Genomic DNA, 14,471 nt, shown 5'->3' on the forward strand with positions numbered 1-14,471 from the left:
ACCGTCCCAGAGGTAAAAGCATAGGGTTATAACTCCCAATGCTCACAAATCCTTGTGTTGGAAACAATACTCATTTGTACAAGTCCTTGTCATGTGGGAGAGGCTGTAGCACGTTTAACTCCTATTTGTTGATTATTTTCACAGACAGTCATTTTTGCCGAGAGCTTGCTGTGTGTAGGCTTGTTAAATGCCTCATCTCACTTAATCCTCCCTCGCCTCCGAGGGACAGATACTGTTCTCATCCCATTTTATTTATGAGGAAACTGAGGCCTAGAGAGATGGACTGACTTGCCCATGATCACACAGGTAGTAAGTGGGCAAGCCTGCGTTCTAATCCACCTGGCTGGTCCATGGGGCGGGGCACACAGTGCCAGGCTGTGACGCCTGTGCTTGGAGCAGTGACCTGCCAACACGGCAGGGCTGGCATGAGGGTGAGGGGCCAGGGGATGAAGGGATGAGGGGAATCATGCCAGCCCAGGGGCAGGGCTGAGTTCCATCCATGTTGAACATTTTGGTCTTTTGCTCATCGTGTATTTTCTTTGCATTAATTTTGCCTTTTAAAATCTTGCATTTGGGCATTATAGATCTTGATCGCTGGGTTTTATGGTGCTTTGGGCAGGTGTGGGTGAGGACCACGAGGGTTGCTGAGGTCAGGAACCCGCCCAAGGTCCCATGGCCGGAAGTGGAGGAGCTGGGGTATTTGCCAGATCTCCTGGGAGCCAGGCTAGGGGCAGCAGCGTGGCTTACCCCAGTGGGCATCGCTGAGTTCTCAGGAATGTGCTTCCCCTCTTCCAGGTCGGGGAAGAGGTTGAAGAAGACCCGCAAGTATGACATCATCACCACTCCAGCCGAGCGAGTGGAAATGGCCCCATTGAATGAAGAGGATGACGAAGACGAGGACTCCACAGTATTTGACATCAAATACAGGTACCGGGTGGGAACAGTGGTTTTCTCCTGGGCTCGCTGGCTGGGGGAGGTGGGGCGGTTCACCTCAGAAGACAGTGAGTGGCCAGGCGTGTATTCTTGTTCTTTGGCTAAGTCTTTGACCTTGGGATATTCTGCTTCTAGGGGGGAACTGCTTTGATCTCTCCCAGGAACGCGCAGCACCCAGAAAGCCAGCAGGGAAGTGCTTGCAGGGAAATGCTTATGCTCAACTCTTTCCTGATGAGAACCCTTGAGAAGTCAGCTTTGTGGGAGCGAAAGGAGAGCTGAATTTCGGACAACGAGCTTGTCATGTACAGACTGTGGGGAATCTGGTCCAAGCAACCGCCATGTACCACGCGCCATGCACACAAATGGAAACTTGTTTTTCAGCCTTGCTTAGTTGGTAATGGAGAGCGTGGGGTGGGGGTTACTCCTTGGATGGAATTTACCGCTGAATTCCAAAGGCAGGTGTGTTTCTTTAACGTGGCCCATAGGAAAGTCAGAATGACTTTTTGACTTCAGAATTGTAGTTTGGGCTTTGGCTTCTTTTGGGAAGTACTACTCTGGGTGTGTGAGATTCTCAGTGTTAGAGCTGGGGGCAAGTGTAGTTTAGGGATGAGGGCTTGGAGGCCCAGAGAGGGGCCATGGGTTGCCCAAGGTCACAGTTATTAGTGGCAAAGTTGAGACACAAATCCAGGCTGGACCCTATCTGGAGATTCCTCCCTCCCCACCAGGGTCCTCCAGAGAAACAGAATCAATAGGATATACACACACAGAAAGAGATTTATTATAAAGGTCCAAGTCTGAAAGCCTGAGAACCAGGAGAGCCGATGGTGTAAGTTCCAGTGAGAGTGCAGGAGAAGACCAATGTCTCAGCTCCAACACGGTCAGGCAGAGAGAGCGAATCCCCCCTTATTCTGCCTTTTGTGCTATTCAGGCCTCCAGTGGGTTGGATGAGGCCCACCCATGCCGGGGAGGGCGATCTGCTTTACTCAGTTTACCCAGACAGTTGTTAATCTCAGCCAGAACACCCTCCCAGACACACCCAGACTAACGTTTTACCAAATATCTGGGCACCGTGTCACCCAGTCAGGTTGACCCGTAAGAGTCGCATCACACACAGCTTTTCTGTACCTCCTGACTTGTCCTTTTCCAGGACAGCCTTGGGTATTCTTGGCTATAAAGGAGTTAGATTCAAGAAAACAGTGTTTGGGATTTTGATTAGAACAGCATTGACTCTGTAGATTGATTTAAAGAGAATCAGCCCTTTATGCTAAGTGAAATAAGTCAGACAGAGAAAGACAAATACTGTATGATATCACTTATGTGTGGAATTAAAAAAATACAGCAAACTAGTGAATATAACAGAATAAAAAGAAGCAGACTCACAGATAGAACAAACTAGTGGTTACCAGTGAGGAGAGGGAAGCGGGGAAGGGGCAAGATAGGGGTAGGGGATTAAGAACTACAAACTATTAGGTATAAAGTAAGCTACAGGGGCTTCCCTGGTGGCACAGTGGTTGAGAGTCCACCTGCTGATGCAGGGGACAGGGGTTCGTGCCCCAGTCCGGGAAGATCCCACATGCCGCGGAGCGGCTGGGCCCGTGAGCCATGGCCGCTGAGCCTGCGCGTCCGGAGCCTGTGCTCCTCAATGGGAGAGGCCACGGCAGTGAGAGGCCCGCGTACCGCAAAACAATAAAATAAAATAAAAAAAATAAGCTACAGAGATATAGTGTACAACATGGGGAATATAGCCAGTATTTATAATAACTATAAATGGACTATAATCTTTAAAAATTTTGAGTCACTATATTGTACACCTGAAACTTACATAACATTGTACATCAACTGTACTTCAATAAAGAAAAAAAAGAGAATCAGGCCCTTTATGTTGACTCTTCCCATTCATGAACATGGAATAACTTTCCATTGATTTAGGTATTGGAAAAGATGTCTTTCAAAAACTTCTCCATAAATGTATTATAAATTTTTTCTAGATATATTCCCAGGTGTTTTACCTTTTGAGATATATATATATATATATATTTTTTTTTTTTTTCTTTATTTAAAAAAAATTTTTTTGGGGGTAGGATGTATCTTTAAAATTTTTTAAAAAATTTTTTATACAGCAGGTTCTTATTAGTTATCTATTTTATACATATATATGTCAATCCCAATCTCCCAATTTTTTCTTACTTTAAAATACTGTTTACTTTAAAATACTATTTTATTTATACTCATGTCTGAAAAAAAATGTCTGTATTATCATGTTCACATACATACCAATATTGGAAACAGTTTGTTAACAAATCACACCTAAATTTTATGAAGAATACACAACATTGACATGGATTGGTTATTGATAGCGTGGAGGAACAAACCATTAGCTATAATTTGCAGTTTAGGTATAGAGCAACCCCCTTTGAGAAGAATCAAAACAATTACTAACCTGCACCCGTACTGCAAAATACTAAGTACTTAAGAAAGTGATTATACTGATTTTATTGCTAAGCCGTTTTATCGGTCTCACATTCAAGGCACAGAAGTGAAACAAAATGGGAAGACCACGATGTCCTCATTATGAGTCACAATGGAAAGGCTCAGCTGCCTCCTGCAGGCCTGGGGTTATTGTACGATAGGGAGCCCTTGATGGCTTAAGTGGATCAACAGACTGTTTTGATTTTGAGCCGTGGGATGGGATCTCATCCATATTTGGTGTGTGAGCCGACTCCACGGGGGCTAGGATAGATGGAGCCATTTTTGTGGTAGCCTCAGACCCGACTACATAAGAAAAGACCCTAAGCAAAGAAATATCACTGCCTGTCCAGAAAGTCTAACTGTTGACTCTTTCTTGAGTATAAGCTGGAAAAGAGGCCCCTCTAGAGAATCTGGATACAAATATTATTGTGGTCTAAAGACTGCTGGGTGGAGGTCGTGTCTGGTGTCACAAAGAGGAGGAAAGTATTGAAACCACTGTCAGATTAAGAACCTTCCACGAGTCTCAGTTCTTCAAATAATGGAGCAAGTTCCTTTCCTAGGAACAGTTAGTGCTGTATTGGCATTGCTCCTGACTGTGAAACTCACCATCAAAGGCAAATGATTTCAAAATTAAAACCTTTTTTTTCAGTTTTATTGAGATATAATTGACATACAGCACTGTATACGTTGAAGGTATACAGCATAATGACATACATATATTATGAAATGATCACCACAATAAGTTTAGTTGGCATCTAGCACTTCACATAGTTACAAAAACATTTTTTTTTACCTTGTGATGAGAACTTATAGGATCTACCCTCTTAGCAGCTTTCAGGTCTGTCATACAGCAGTGTTAACCTGTAGTCGTCATGTTGTACATTATGTCCGCGGGAGGTATTCATCTCGTAACTGGAAGTTTGTACCTTTTGACCGCCTTCACCCAATTTCCCCCTCCGCAACCCCCTGCCTCTGATAACTGCAAATCTGATCTCTTTTTCTATGAGTTCGGTTTTTCTAGCTTCCACATATGAGTGAGATCGTACAGTATTTGTGTTTCTCAGCCTGACTTATTTCATTTAACGTGATGCCCTCATGGTCCATCCATGGTATTTGTAAATGGCAGGATTCCCTTCTGTTTTATGCTGACTAGTATTCCATCGTGTGTGTGTACGTGTGTGTGTGTATATATCACATTTTCTTTATTCATCTGTTGTTGGACACGTAGGCTGTTTCCATGTCTTCGCTATTGTAACTCATGCTGCTGTGAACGTTGTGGTGCAGATATCTCTTCAACATAGTGATTTTGTTTCCAAAGGCAAATGATTACATGGAACTACCTGGTAGGTGTTAAGGTAGCAGGTAATACTTTTGCTGTTTGAGAGTCCGAGCTTGCTCCCTGGTCTGTTGCAATGCTCTGGAGGATTTTTGTTGGCCACTGTAATAATGGGCCCTCTTCCGGGGAGCCATGGCCGCTGAGCCTGCGCATCCAGAGCCTGTGCTCCGCAACGGGAGAGGCCACAACAGTGAGAGGCCCGCGTACCGCAAAAAAAAAAATTAATGGGCCCTCTATCTCTATGAGACACAGCGATAGCATGGGGCCCTTTCACACATGATAATTTTTAATTACAGGAATCACTTAAGGTCCCCCAGGCACCTCCATGCCTCTCCTCCACCCCGATTCTGGGCAGAAACTCAGGACTCAGCAAGTCCATTCATACTAGTCTTTCATCCCAGATCATCCACGGTAATGACCCCTGTATCCCACAGGATCAGTCTCCACGCCCGGCTTTCTGCTTCTGGGGCTGCTGGCTTCTCTCTGCTGTCACTTTGGGGACAGCTTCAAAGACAGGCTCCTCTGCAAGCCACTGCCACACGATTCATGACCTCAGTCTGATCTCTTTTTAAAAAAAATATCACTTTCTTACTTTCTGTTCATGGTGTCTAGAAATGCAGTTGATTTTTAAAAAAATCCAGCAACCTCATTAAACGCTTATGAATTCTAGTAGTGTAAATGCAAATCTTTTGAGTTTTCTATGTAGATATATCACTTGAGACTAATAAGACTGCCTCCCTTCCCCCCAGGTCCTTCAACATTTTATCTCTCTCTTTTTTTAAGCCTTTTTATACTCACTCTTGGCCTCTAAGTCATTGTTAAATAGAAGTGATGATAATAGGCATCCTGTCTTGTTTTTGATCTTAAAGGGTGTGCTTTCAATATTGACACTAAGAGCAGTGTTTGCTGTAGGGTTTTGTAGATTTTTTTCCCCAGCAAGCTTCCCTCTATTCCTAGTTTGCTAATGTCAGATTTTATTAAATTCTTTTTCTAGCTCTGTTGAGAATATTATACTTTCTCCTTTAATCTGTTAAGGTGGTGAACTTATATTCATTGATTTTTTTTTCTAATATTAAACCAACTTTGCATTCCTGAGATAAAGGAGCTTGGTCATGGTCATGTTATTTTTTATTCACATTGCTACATTCAGTTTGATGATATTTTGCTCAGGACTTTCTTGTTTCTCTTAGTGACTGAGATTGGTTTGTCATTTTCCTATTTTGTAATATCCTTGTCAGGCTTTGGTAGAAGTTTTACTAGCTTCATAAAGCAAGTTTGGTCGGTTCCTTATTTTCCTTTTGTCTGGAATAGTTAGTATCAGATTAGAATTATTTGTTTCCTAAATGTTTAGTAGAATATGCTAAAACTGGCTGGACCTTGATGCTTTCTTTGTTTGAAGATTGGAGAAAACTATTGATGTCCAGGCGCCATCCTGCTTCCCTGTTTGTTGTGAAGGACGGACTTCAGGTGGTTCATGTGAGAAGTTGGTGCTGTTTGTGAGGATGTGAGTGAACTTGGGGGTGAGTCACTGGACACAAAACCACTCTAGTCCTCAGGCCCAAAGATGATTGACCATTTAAAAAGACCAGGTCATAGCTTTTATTACAGATGTAATGTGTGGTATAGAAATTACGGATAAGAAAAAGGGAAAATAAAATCACCTTTAATCTCACTACTTAACGATAACCACTGGAGTGTGTGTGCGTACGTGCCCGTGGAATTTTCTTTTTTACAGAAATAGGACCATGTTACACGTGCTGCTTTGGAACATTTTTCCACCCGAACAGCGTATCACAATGACTTTTCAGGTCAATATGTTTGACAGAACAAGAATTTTAAGGCCAATTTTATGTTGGCTTTAGCGTTTTTGAGAACAGCTCTGTCTGCACGTGACAGTCTGTTCACAGGTCCTCGTCTTTCCTGTTTAGAGATGGCTCAAGTAAATTTTTTGGTTCCCCCTGGGAGACAGATGACATTTAAATCGGATGTGGCTGAATCATGGCCTTGAGTGGTTTTATGAGTGAGTGCAAAGAGGAAAATCACGTTTTTGGCACCTGGGCAGTAAGGCCGTAACCTGCCTTGTATTACGCGTGCAGCTCGCTGATAACATCTCCTGACTTAGAGCCCGTGAGCATCCGCCAGGCAGGAAGTGGGGTGGAGAGAAGGCAGGCAGGGCAAGGCTTCCGTGGGCAGCCCTCCTCCCAGGCTCCCACGCCACTGGGATGTCACAGCGCATGCGGTAAGGCCTCCGATGTTTAAGGCTAGATGTGGGGAGGGAAAAGAGTCTGTGGAAGTGAGTTTCCAACTCTGTACTTAAAAAGGCTAATTGGAAGAGAGAAATGATGGCTCAATGGAGTACAGAGACCCCTGGGGTTTTGAAATGGTTCCGTATTTCAAAAGGCATTTGCGTCCTGGCTGCGTGTGTTTTGAGCTTGGTTGGCCTAGCGTGCAGATGTGGCTGATGTCGTGGACCTCTGGGCCTCCGTGGTTTATCGCCGGAGCCTTCTGTGACACCCTCCAGGTGTCCCCTGAGGCGAGGCAGATGCCGCTCTTCCTGCCGTTTGTCTGGTAGGTGACACCAGGAGCCATGACAAGCGCAGCCCGAAGGTGTGCTGCTGGGAGGACACGCAGCTCTGGCCAGTCCTGGTCTCCAGGGGCTGGGAGGGAGGGCGAGCTTGGCGCCTCTGCTTCTTAGGTGTGGAAAAGACGTGGCCCGTGGGGTGCAGATGTGCGCCCCAGAAATGCCTGACTCCCACCCTCTTGTGGACAGGGCTTCCGGAGGGAATATAATTAGAAACGGATGAGATGTCCCCTGCACCTCTGGGGGCTGCGCCTGGCATCTTGGCTTTGGAACAAAAGGCGTTTGGTGGCTGTTTGCAGCCAGAGGCCCCTGGAGGCTGTGGTGGGAGAGGGAGAAAATGGACTTGACTTGCTTATCCTAGACTGAGGGGTCAGGGGTCAGGGTCCCCATGGCCACCCTATGGCAGAGACAAAGCTAAAGCCCTGCTAAGCACACTCAGGGCAGTAACTTCTAGAATCCTTGAGCTCGGAGGGCCCTTCGGCCCGCCCCATGCTCCCTCATCACCGGAGGATGCGGAGTGAGGCTGCTAGAAGCGTCAGTGTGGGGACCGCTGCAGAGGCAACCGGTACCCTGAGCTTCTGGGGCCTGGAAGGAATCAGACGGGACCTGGTGACCTGTGGGCTCCCCAGGGTGGCCGGAGCATCCTCCCTGGACCTGAAATGGCATCAGAGGCCATCCCCAAAGCAGGTTGAATAACTCTCTGCCAGCCCTCTTGCTTGTAGAATTCCGAGCTTATGTGTTATATATAAATGGGCATCTCCTGAGGCATTTTTGTTTTCTCTGAAAAGCAGTATTGGCATTCTGGGGGCAGTTCTCAGCTGAGGTATCGTGCACCTTAAAACTATTTGAGTTTTATATCTATGAGGAGGGAGACTATGCAAACGGGAATTTGTGTGGCGATGAAAATTTACTGCTAGGTGATGCTGTTTTTCATTGAAGTATAGTTGATTTACAATGTTAGTTTCAGGTGTACAGCAAAGTGATTCAGTTACACAGATATATATATCTGTTCTTTTAAAGATTCTTTTCCCTTATAGGTTATTACAAAATATTGAGTATAGTTCCCTGTGCTATACAGTAGGTCCTTGTTGGCTAACTATTTTATATTGATATATAGAAGTGTGTATATTGTTAATCCCAAACTCCTAATTTATCCCTCCCCCTCCCCCCTTTCCCCTTTGGTAACCATAAGTTTGCTTTCTATGTCTGTGGGTCTATTTCTGCTTTGTAAATAAATTCATTTGTATCATTTTTTAGATTCCACATATAAGTGATATCACATGGTATTTGTCTTTCTCTTTCTGACTTACTTCACTTAGTATGATAAGCTCTAGGTCCATCCATGTTTAAGTGAATCTGACTTAGTTTCCCGCCTACATGGACACACAGTTTATAGAGCTGTGTAAGGCTCAGGCAAAGAAAAGGGGGAAAAAAAGGAAAACACACAAATAATCCTAACTAGCAGTGCTTTTGTAAAAGCTAGCCACGTTATTCAGTTGTTCTTTTTTGTGTTCGATGTCCTGGGATGAAAGTGGGAAGACTGCCGAGGGCCCCACAGCACCTGGTGGTGTGGTCCTCATGTCTGTCTGTCTCAGGAGAACTCACACACGTGGCCCGGTTTCCTCCCTCGGCTTCTCCATTCCGTGGCTGCTGTGCCGTCTTCCTGAGGTGTCCTTGTCTGCTGCACCGAGGGGTCAGCTGCCAGTGTGCAGGACAGGTGCTGAGACAGGCGCTCCTGTGTGGAGGGCTCTTTCTGCCAACAGACAAACTTCTTGTAAAACATGGGACAGGGACAGGTTGGGGCATGTCCCTCTCCTTCTCTGGGATGGCTGTAACCCAATGTCGCTGTACAGGACGGTTGCAAGTCGGAAGAGAATAAGCATGGGTCATGGCACCTAAACGTGCCTTTACTTCACCTGGAGTTTCCAGGGAGTGTGGGAGCGGGGTCTGCATGGACCACCTTTCTGGTTAATCTTAGTGACAAAGCAGGGATGTCAGTAGCAGTTTGGCTTTTCTGGAGGAGGGAAAGGGCCCAGAGATCCCTCTTAGAAATCTCTGCTTGTCATCTTCTACATGCACCCAGCTCACTGCAAGTGCAGGATGGGTAAGCCTGGCCCTGCCCTCTGGGAGCTTGTGTTGAGGTGGGGGGTCCAGGAACATGGACTCTTATAAGAGGACCTGGTAAACGCCACAGGGAGGAAAGAACAGGGTGCTGTGGGCAGCCACCAGGGGCACATCTCCCTGGCACCTCTTCCCAGAGGAGATGAAGCTTAGAGGGGGTTTGGAAGGACAAGGGAGTGAGCCTGGAGCACATTGACGGGCAGGGAGGAGTGAGGGCATCCGAGGAAGAAGTAATAGCATGTCGACAGGTGCGAGTTTGAGCGGGTGTAGGGCCAACCGGGTGAGCTGCATCTGTGAGCCTGTCCCCCCAGGACCCTCCCCAGGGGAGAGCCCCAAAGCTTCATGGCCTCAGGGGAACAGCGGGATGAAAAGAAGAGGGCCGGGACTTTACAACCTTCCTCCTCACCCCAGTCCCTCTGTCGGTTTTCCCCAAAGCTTCCCCGAGTCACAGTCACACCAGAGAGTCTGAAGGGCAGCGAAGCACACTGCTCGGACTTGAGGTCCAGAGCTGGTGACCTCTGAGGTGTTGGCACGCGCCCAGGGAAGCTGCTCCCCGTGGGGCAGGCGAGCACATCTGTTTTCTTTTTCCAGGAGCAGCCCTGGAGATTTAGTTCTGCTAAGGAGGGAGCCTGCGGAATCAGATGTGCTTGATGGTTCGTGGTGGGCTCCCCGACTGCTCCGTCTCTACCCGCTGTGTGTGTGTGTGTGTGTGTGTGTGTGTGTGTGTGTGTGTGCGCGCGCGCGCTTCTTCCTGTAAGCGCAAGGAGTCAACAGCTGCCCACAGGGGGTTGGGGTGCAGGCAGGGAAGCTGGCAGAGCATCCCGGGGTGTGCCCTTGGGGCATCCGGAAGATGCAGTTCAACAGAATAGCAATCTTGGGACACCTGCGAAGGTGAATTTTCAATGCGTTGGCAGTATATAAAGTTCACATCTCTGCGGATTCTGACGGTCTGCTGTTTCCGGATTCAGCAGGCTGAATCTACCTGACTACCGTAGTCTGCTTTTGTTCATATGCACACCTGCTCTGGGTAACTCTTGGGAATCGGGTCCCTTTACTCTGGTCCGATTATTGGTTTTTGAAAGCTTTGCTGCTCCGTCTCCAGTCCCCTGGCCCCGACCCCTCACGCTCAACATTGAACTTGCAGCAGGATGCAGGGGAAGACCTGACTGTGGGGTCAAGGCCACTGGGAGTCTTAACATTTGAGGTCCTCAGGCTGCATCTGTAGAGTGGGAGTGTCTGGGCTCCGTGGATGTCAGTAAGCGGGAGTGAGCCCCCCTCTTCCTAGCCCAGAGGAGGGGGCATGTGGGTGACGCAAGAAAACCAGCCTTCACAGCGTGGACATGGCTGTGGGGATTTATCTTTTTCTTCCTCTAATCTGTTGAACAGGGGACCCTAGTGGTCAATACGAGGATACCCATGTCTATTTTTTTTAAATTTGGAAATAATTTCAAACTTAAAAGTTGCAAGACAAAAACAGTAGAGAGAACACCCAGATACCCTTTACCTAGATTTTCCTATTTTAAAATTTTGCCTCACTTGTCTTATGATGGCTCTGTGTGTGTGTTCAGATTTTTTTTTTCTGAACCATTTTCTGAACGCGTTACGTCTCTCATGTCCCTTTCCCCCCGGTACTTAAGTGTGTATTTCCTAAAAATATGATGTCCATATCTTTCAGTAATTAGTTACCTGATATTTATATTTGGGATCATATAACGTTATGAAAAGCAGTTTATTATTTGATAAGTTCTATTAAGTCTCCACTGTTTTTCCATGTGATTATGTAATGCCCACCTTCAAACATTAATAGATGCTGGGGACCTCTCAAATTTTCCCTCCTTTTCTAAGTCCCTTTGGATGATGTCTTGAATAGATTCAGTTTTTCAACTTTCACCCATTGTACAAATATTTCTTGCACCCCCTACAATTGTCTGACACTGTGCTTGGTGCTGGGGTTTAAACGTGAACAAGCTCCGACAAGGGTCTCACCTGCAGGGAGCTCCCAGTCTAGGCAAGAGACAGACACGAATCAGATAATTACATAAACCATAAACCAGGGGCCAGCAGGCTAAGGGCCCTGGGCCAGATCAGCCCACTGCCTATTTTTGTACGGCTTCTGAGCCAAGAATGATTTTTACATTTTTGATGGTGGAAAAAGAAGCAAAAGAAGAATAACATGTAAAAATTAAATGCAATTCAAACCTCAGTGTCCACAAATAAAGTTTTATTGGAACACAGCCATGCCAAGCATTTCCAGCAGCAGGGTTGAGCAGTTGCCACGAAAACTAGAGGACCTGCAAAGTCGAAAATATTTAGTACTCTCTGGACTTTTACAGGGAAGGTTTGCCGAGCCCCGGTGTAAACACCCACAGAAGTGCTAGGAAGGAGGATTACAAGGATAAGAGAGGTGGTGTACTAGGGGTCTGTGTGGGGACCTAGGAAAGCATCCTGAGGTGGGAGCTGAGGCAAGGGAAGGCGTTACCTGGAGGAGTGGGTGTGCGTTCCAGGCAGCACTTTCAAAGGCCCTGGGGTTGAGGAGGGTGGCGTTTTCAAGGGCTGAAAAGGCAGCTTGTGTGGCAGGAATAGAGATGGGGGGTGAGAGAGATGGAGGCACTGCTGGAGGGGCATGGGGAGGGGTGTCAACTGCCCTGCTAGGACGGCGGCGTGGCCTGGAGGATGGTCGTGGTTACGGAGGGGGTCACAATGGGTGTGCGGCTCTGCCAGAGGCCCCTGACTTGTTCTTCTTCTTTTAGGTAAAACCTGTTCTCCAGCGTGTTGGCATCCTGTGGCTGGTCGGCTGAAGCTGGGGGGTGTGAAGGATCTGGAAGCTGTCCCGTCCGAGGTGTTGAAACCATAACAAACATTATGTATGAAACTCTGGCATAGCTGTGTGTAGAGCGCCGGCTCCGAATGCCACTGCGGGAGACACCACCCTCTGGACGCTCCTTTAAAATGTCACCCTTTATTCCCTCAAGAGGGCTTTTGCCTTGCTAAGGGGCAAGGGGAGACATGCTGATTTAAAAAAAAAGTTTAAAGCAACTGCCGACAAAAGTAAAAGAGATCAGAAGTTATCAGGAACCTGAGAAAAGCCTAAAGGATATTCAGCGGCATATTTAGGGTTTCTGACAGTCTGCTCTCCCGGATCTACGCACTTTTATATGTCTGACCCTTTGTGGCCTTTCTGGGCTTGGTCGAGTTCTGGCCTTTCGTTGGTGGTGGCCGCGTGAAAGTTCAGAGTGCAAGGGCTCGGAGCTGCTCAGCTTGTAGCAGATGTAAACACGTCCTGTGGCTCCTTTTCTTTTCCTTTTCCGAAAGGGTTCAGCAGAATTAGGCATGGAATTTAAAAAAAAAAATCACTGTGATAATTTAAATGAATGGTGGTTTGGTTGGCTGAAAAAAGCCCACTGCCAGGGACTACGTTTGCAGTTGGTGCAGGCCAGACTGGCCTAGGAACCCACCTGGACCCAGGAGGTTACTGCAGGAAGGCCCCTTGCACAGGCGGGTTTGGGTGATGGCTTGTCTTGCAGCTCGAGTGCCCGACCCTTGCTGGAAGCAGGGCCTCGGGCTGACTCCTCAGGATGAGAGAGGCCTCCCATTTCACTATTTCCCCAGGGTTACTTGCTGCAACGGATATCCTTCTGCAAAAGTCTCCGAGCAGTGCCTTTGGGGGTGGGCTACTCTGTGCTCTCTGGAAAGGTGTTTTGTAATTTTTTTTATCTCCTCTTTTCTGGCATTCTGCAGGGTTTGCAAATTTGCCTGTTTATTGTCTGCTCCGCTGCTTGGGATGAAAACTCTGGCCTTTCCGTACTCGCCCCTATTTTCAGATTTTTCAGTTTCCTGGGAAGGGGCTGCCCTGCTTTGGGGTCCCCTGGTCCCCAAGGCCCTCTGGGCATGGGTGCTCTGCAGCCCTGGCCCATCAGGGTGGCACTTTAGCCTCTGCAGAAATGAGGGGCGGCCACTCTGAGGACAGTGGCCTGCGGGTCCTCGGCTCCCTCCTGTGATTTGGCTTCTTTTGTTGACTTTCCTTCTCCCTTTCTCCGCCCTGTTTGCCAGAGGGGTGCGGGGGGCTGCTTTATCTCTACCCTCCACCGTGTCCTCATGGGCCAGGGTGGTGACTAAACGCGATGGGCCGCCTAGCAGCTGTGCGCTGTCCGGACCTTTGAACTGGAACCGTGGCTCACACTTGCCTTTCCGACGACCGCGTCTGAGCCATCTGCGGAGAAGCTGGATTCTTCTGCCTGACGCACGGACGCCGGCCTCTGTATGCCAGGTGCTCGTCACAGGGCCGGGCAGAGGCGGCCACCGAGAATGACCTTCCAGACGCCACAGCTTTGGCACTAGAGGCTCTTAAATAAAAAACGCTTCTGGCGTGAACCGTGTATGCATCAGTTTGGAGGTTTTCTGAGATGGAGGCCAGCAAGGTGCCTTCTTTTGATGAGGGATGTGGGCCTGAGGCTCAGAGGAGGGCAGGCCCAGGAGGAGGTACTGGGCCTGGGTTTGAAGCCCTGGGTGCCTCAGTGCTGGGGCTCGGATCGAGCTCAGGGGTCAGGTCCCACCCAGGCCCCTCTGCCTCTAAGTCCTGCCAGAGTGACAAAGTTCTGTGGGATTCCAGAGGTGCAGAGAGAGCTGGTGGTGGTAGGGAGGCTAAAGGTCCCCTGTTGTGGGCAAGGCATTTGTGGTGACCAGTGCTGGGGAGAGTGGGGTCCCAGGCAGAGGGGAGAAAGGAAGGTGGGATGGGGACAGGAGGCTGCAGGGGGCCTTCCTTTACCTGCGTAATCCAGCTCTTCCTCTGCGAAGACAAGTTCCGTTTCTTAAAAGCAGAGTGAGTTGGGTCTCGGGGAAGCAAAGTTGGGCTGGAAGGAATATCGGACCTGGGTGGGATGACTTCCTTTCTCTAATGCCGCCTTCTTTTTGTTCTTTTCATGGGCGCTTCAGAGGGGCCAACTTTGGGGTCCAAAGGGACAACACTGTCCAAATGGATCCCACACCCCCCAGTGTTACTGCCGTCCTCCCTCGGTGAAAGATTAGATGTTC

The 14,471-nt window shown here is 47.9% G+C and overlaps 1 protein-coding gene across 1 annotated transcript in view; it reads left to right on the forward strand.

The window, feature by feature from the left end:
* FAM174B (family with sequence similarity 174 member B) overlaps positions 1-13,811 on the forward strand; it is a 30,816-nt gene extending 17,005 nt beyond the window's left edge. Inside the window, exons 2-3 of the mRNA XM_060170544.1 lie at positions 796-927; positions 12,191-13,811. Coding sequence (XP_060026527.1) covers positions 796-927; positions 12,191-12,194 — 136 coding nt within the window. The 3' untranslated portion in view covers positions 12,195-13,811. The remainder of the gene's footprint in view (positions 1-795; positions 928-12,190) is intronic.
* The last annotated feature ends 660 nt before the right edge of the window (positions 13,812-14,471 follow it).

This window comes from Lagenorhynchus albirostris, chromosome 1, assembly GCF_949774975.1.
Source record: "Lagenorhynchus albirostris chromosome 1, mLagAlb1.1, whole genome shotgun sequence".
Lineage (NCBI taxonomy): Eukaryota > Metazoa > Chordata > Mammalia > Artiodactyla > Delphinidae > Lagenorhynchus > Lagenorhynchus albirostris.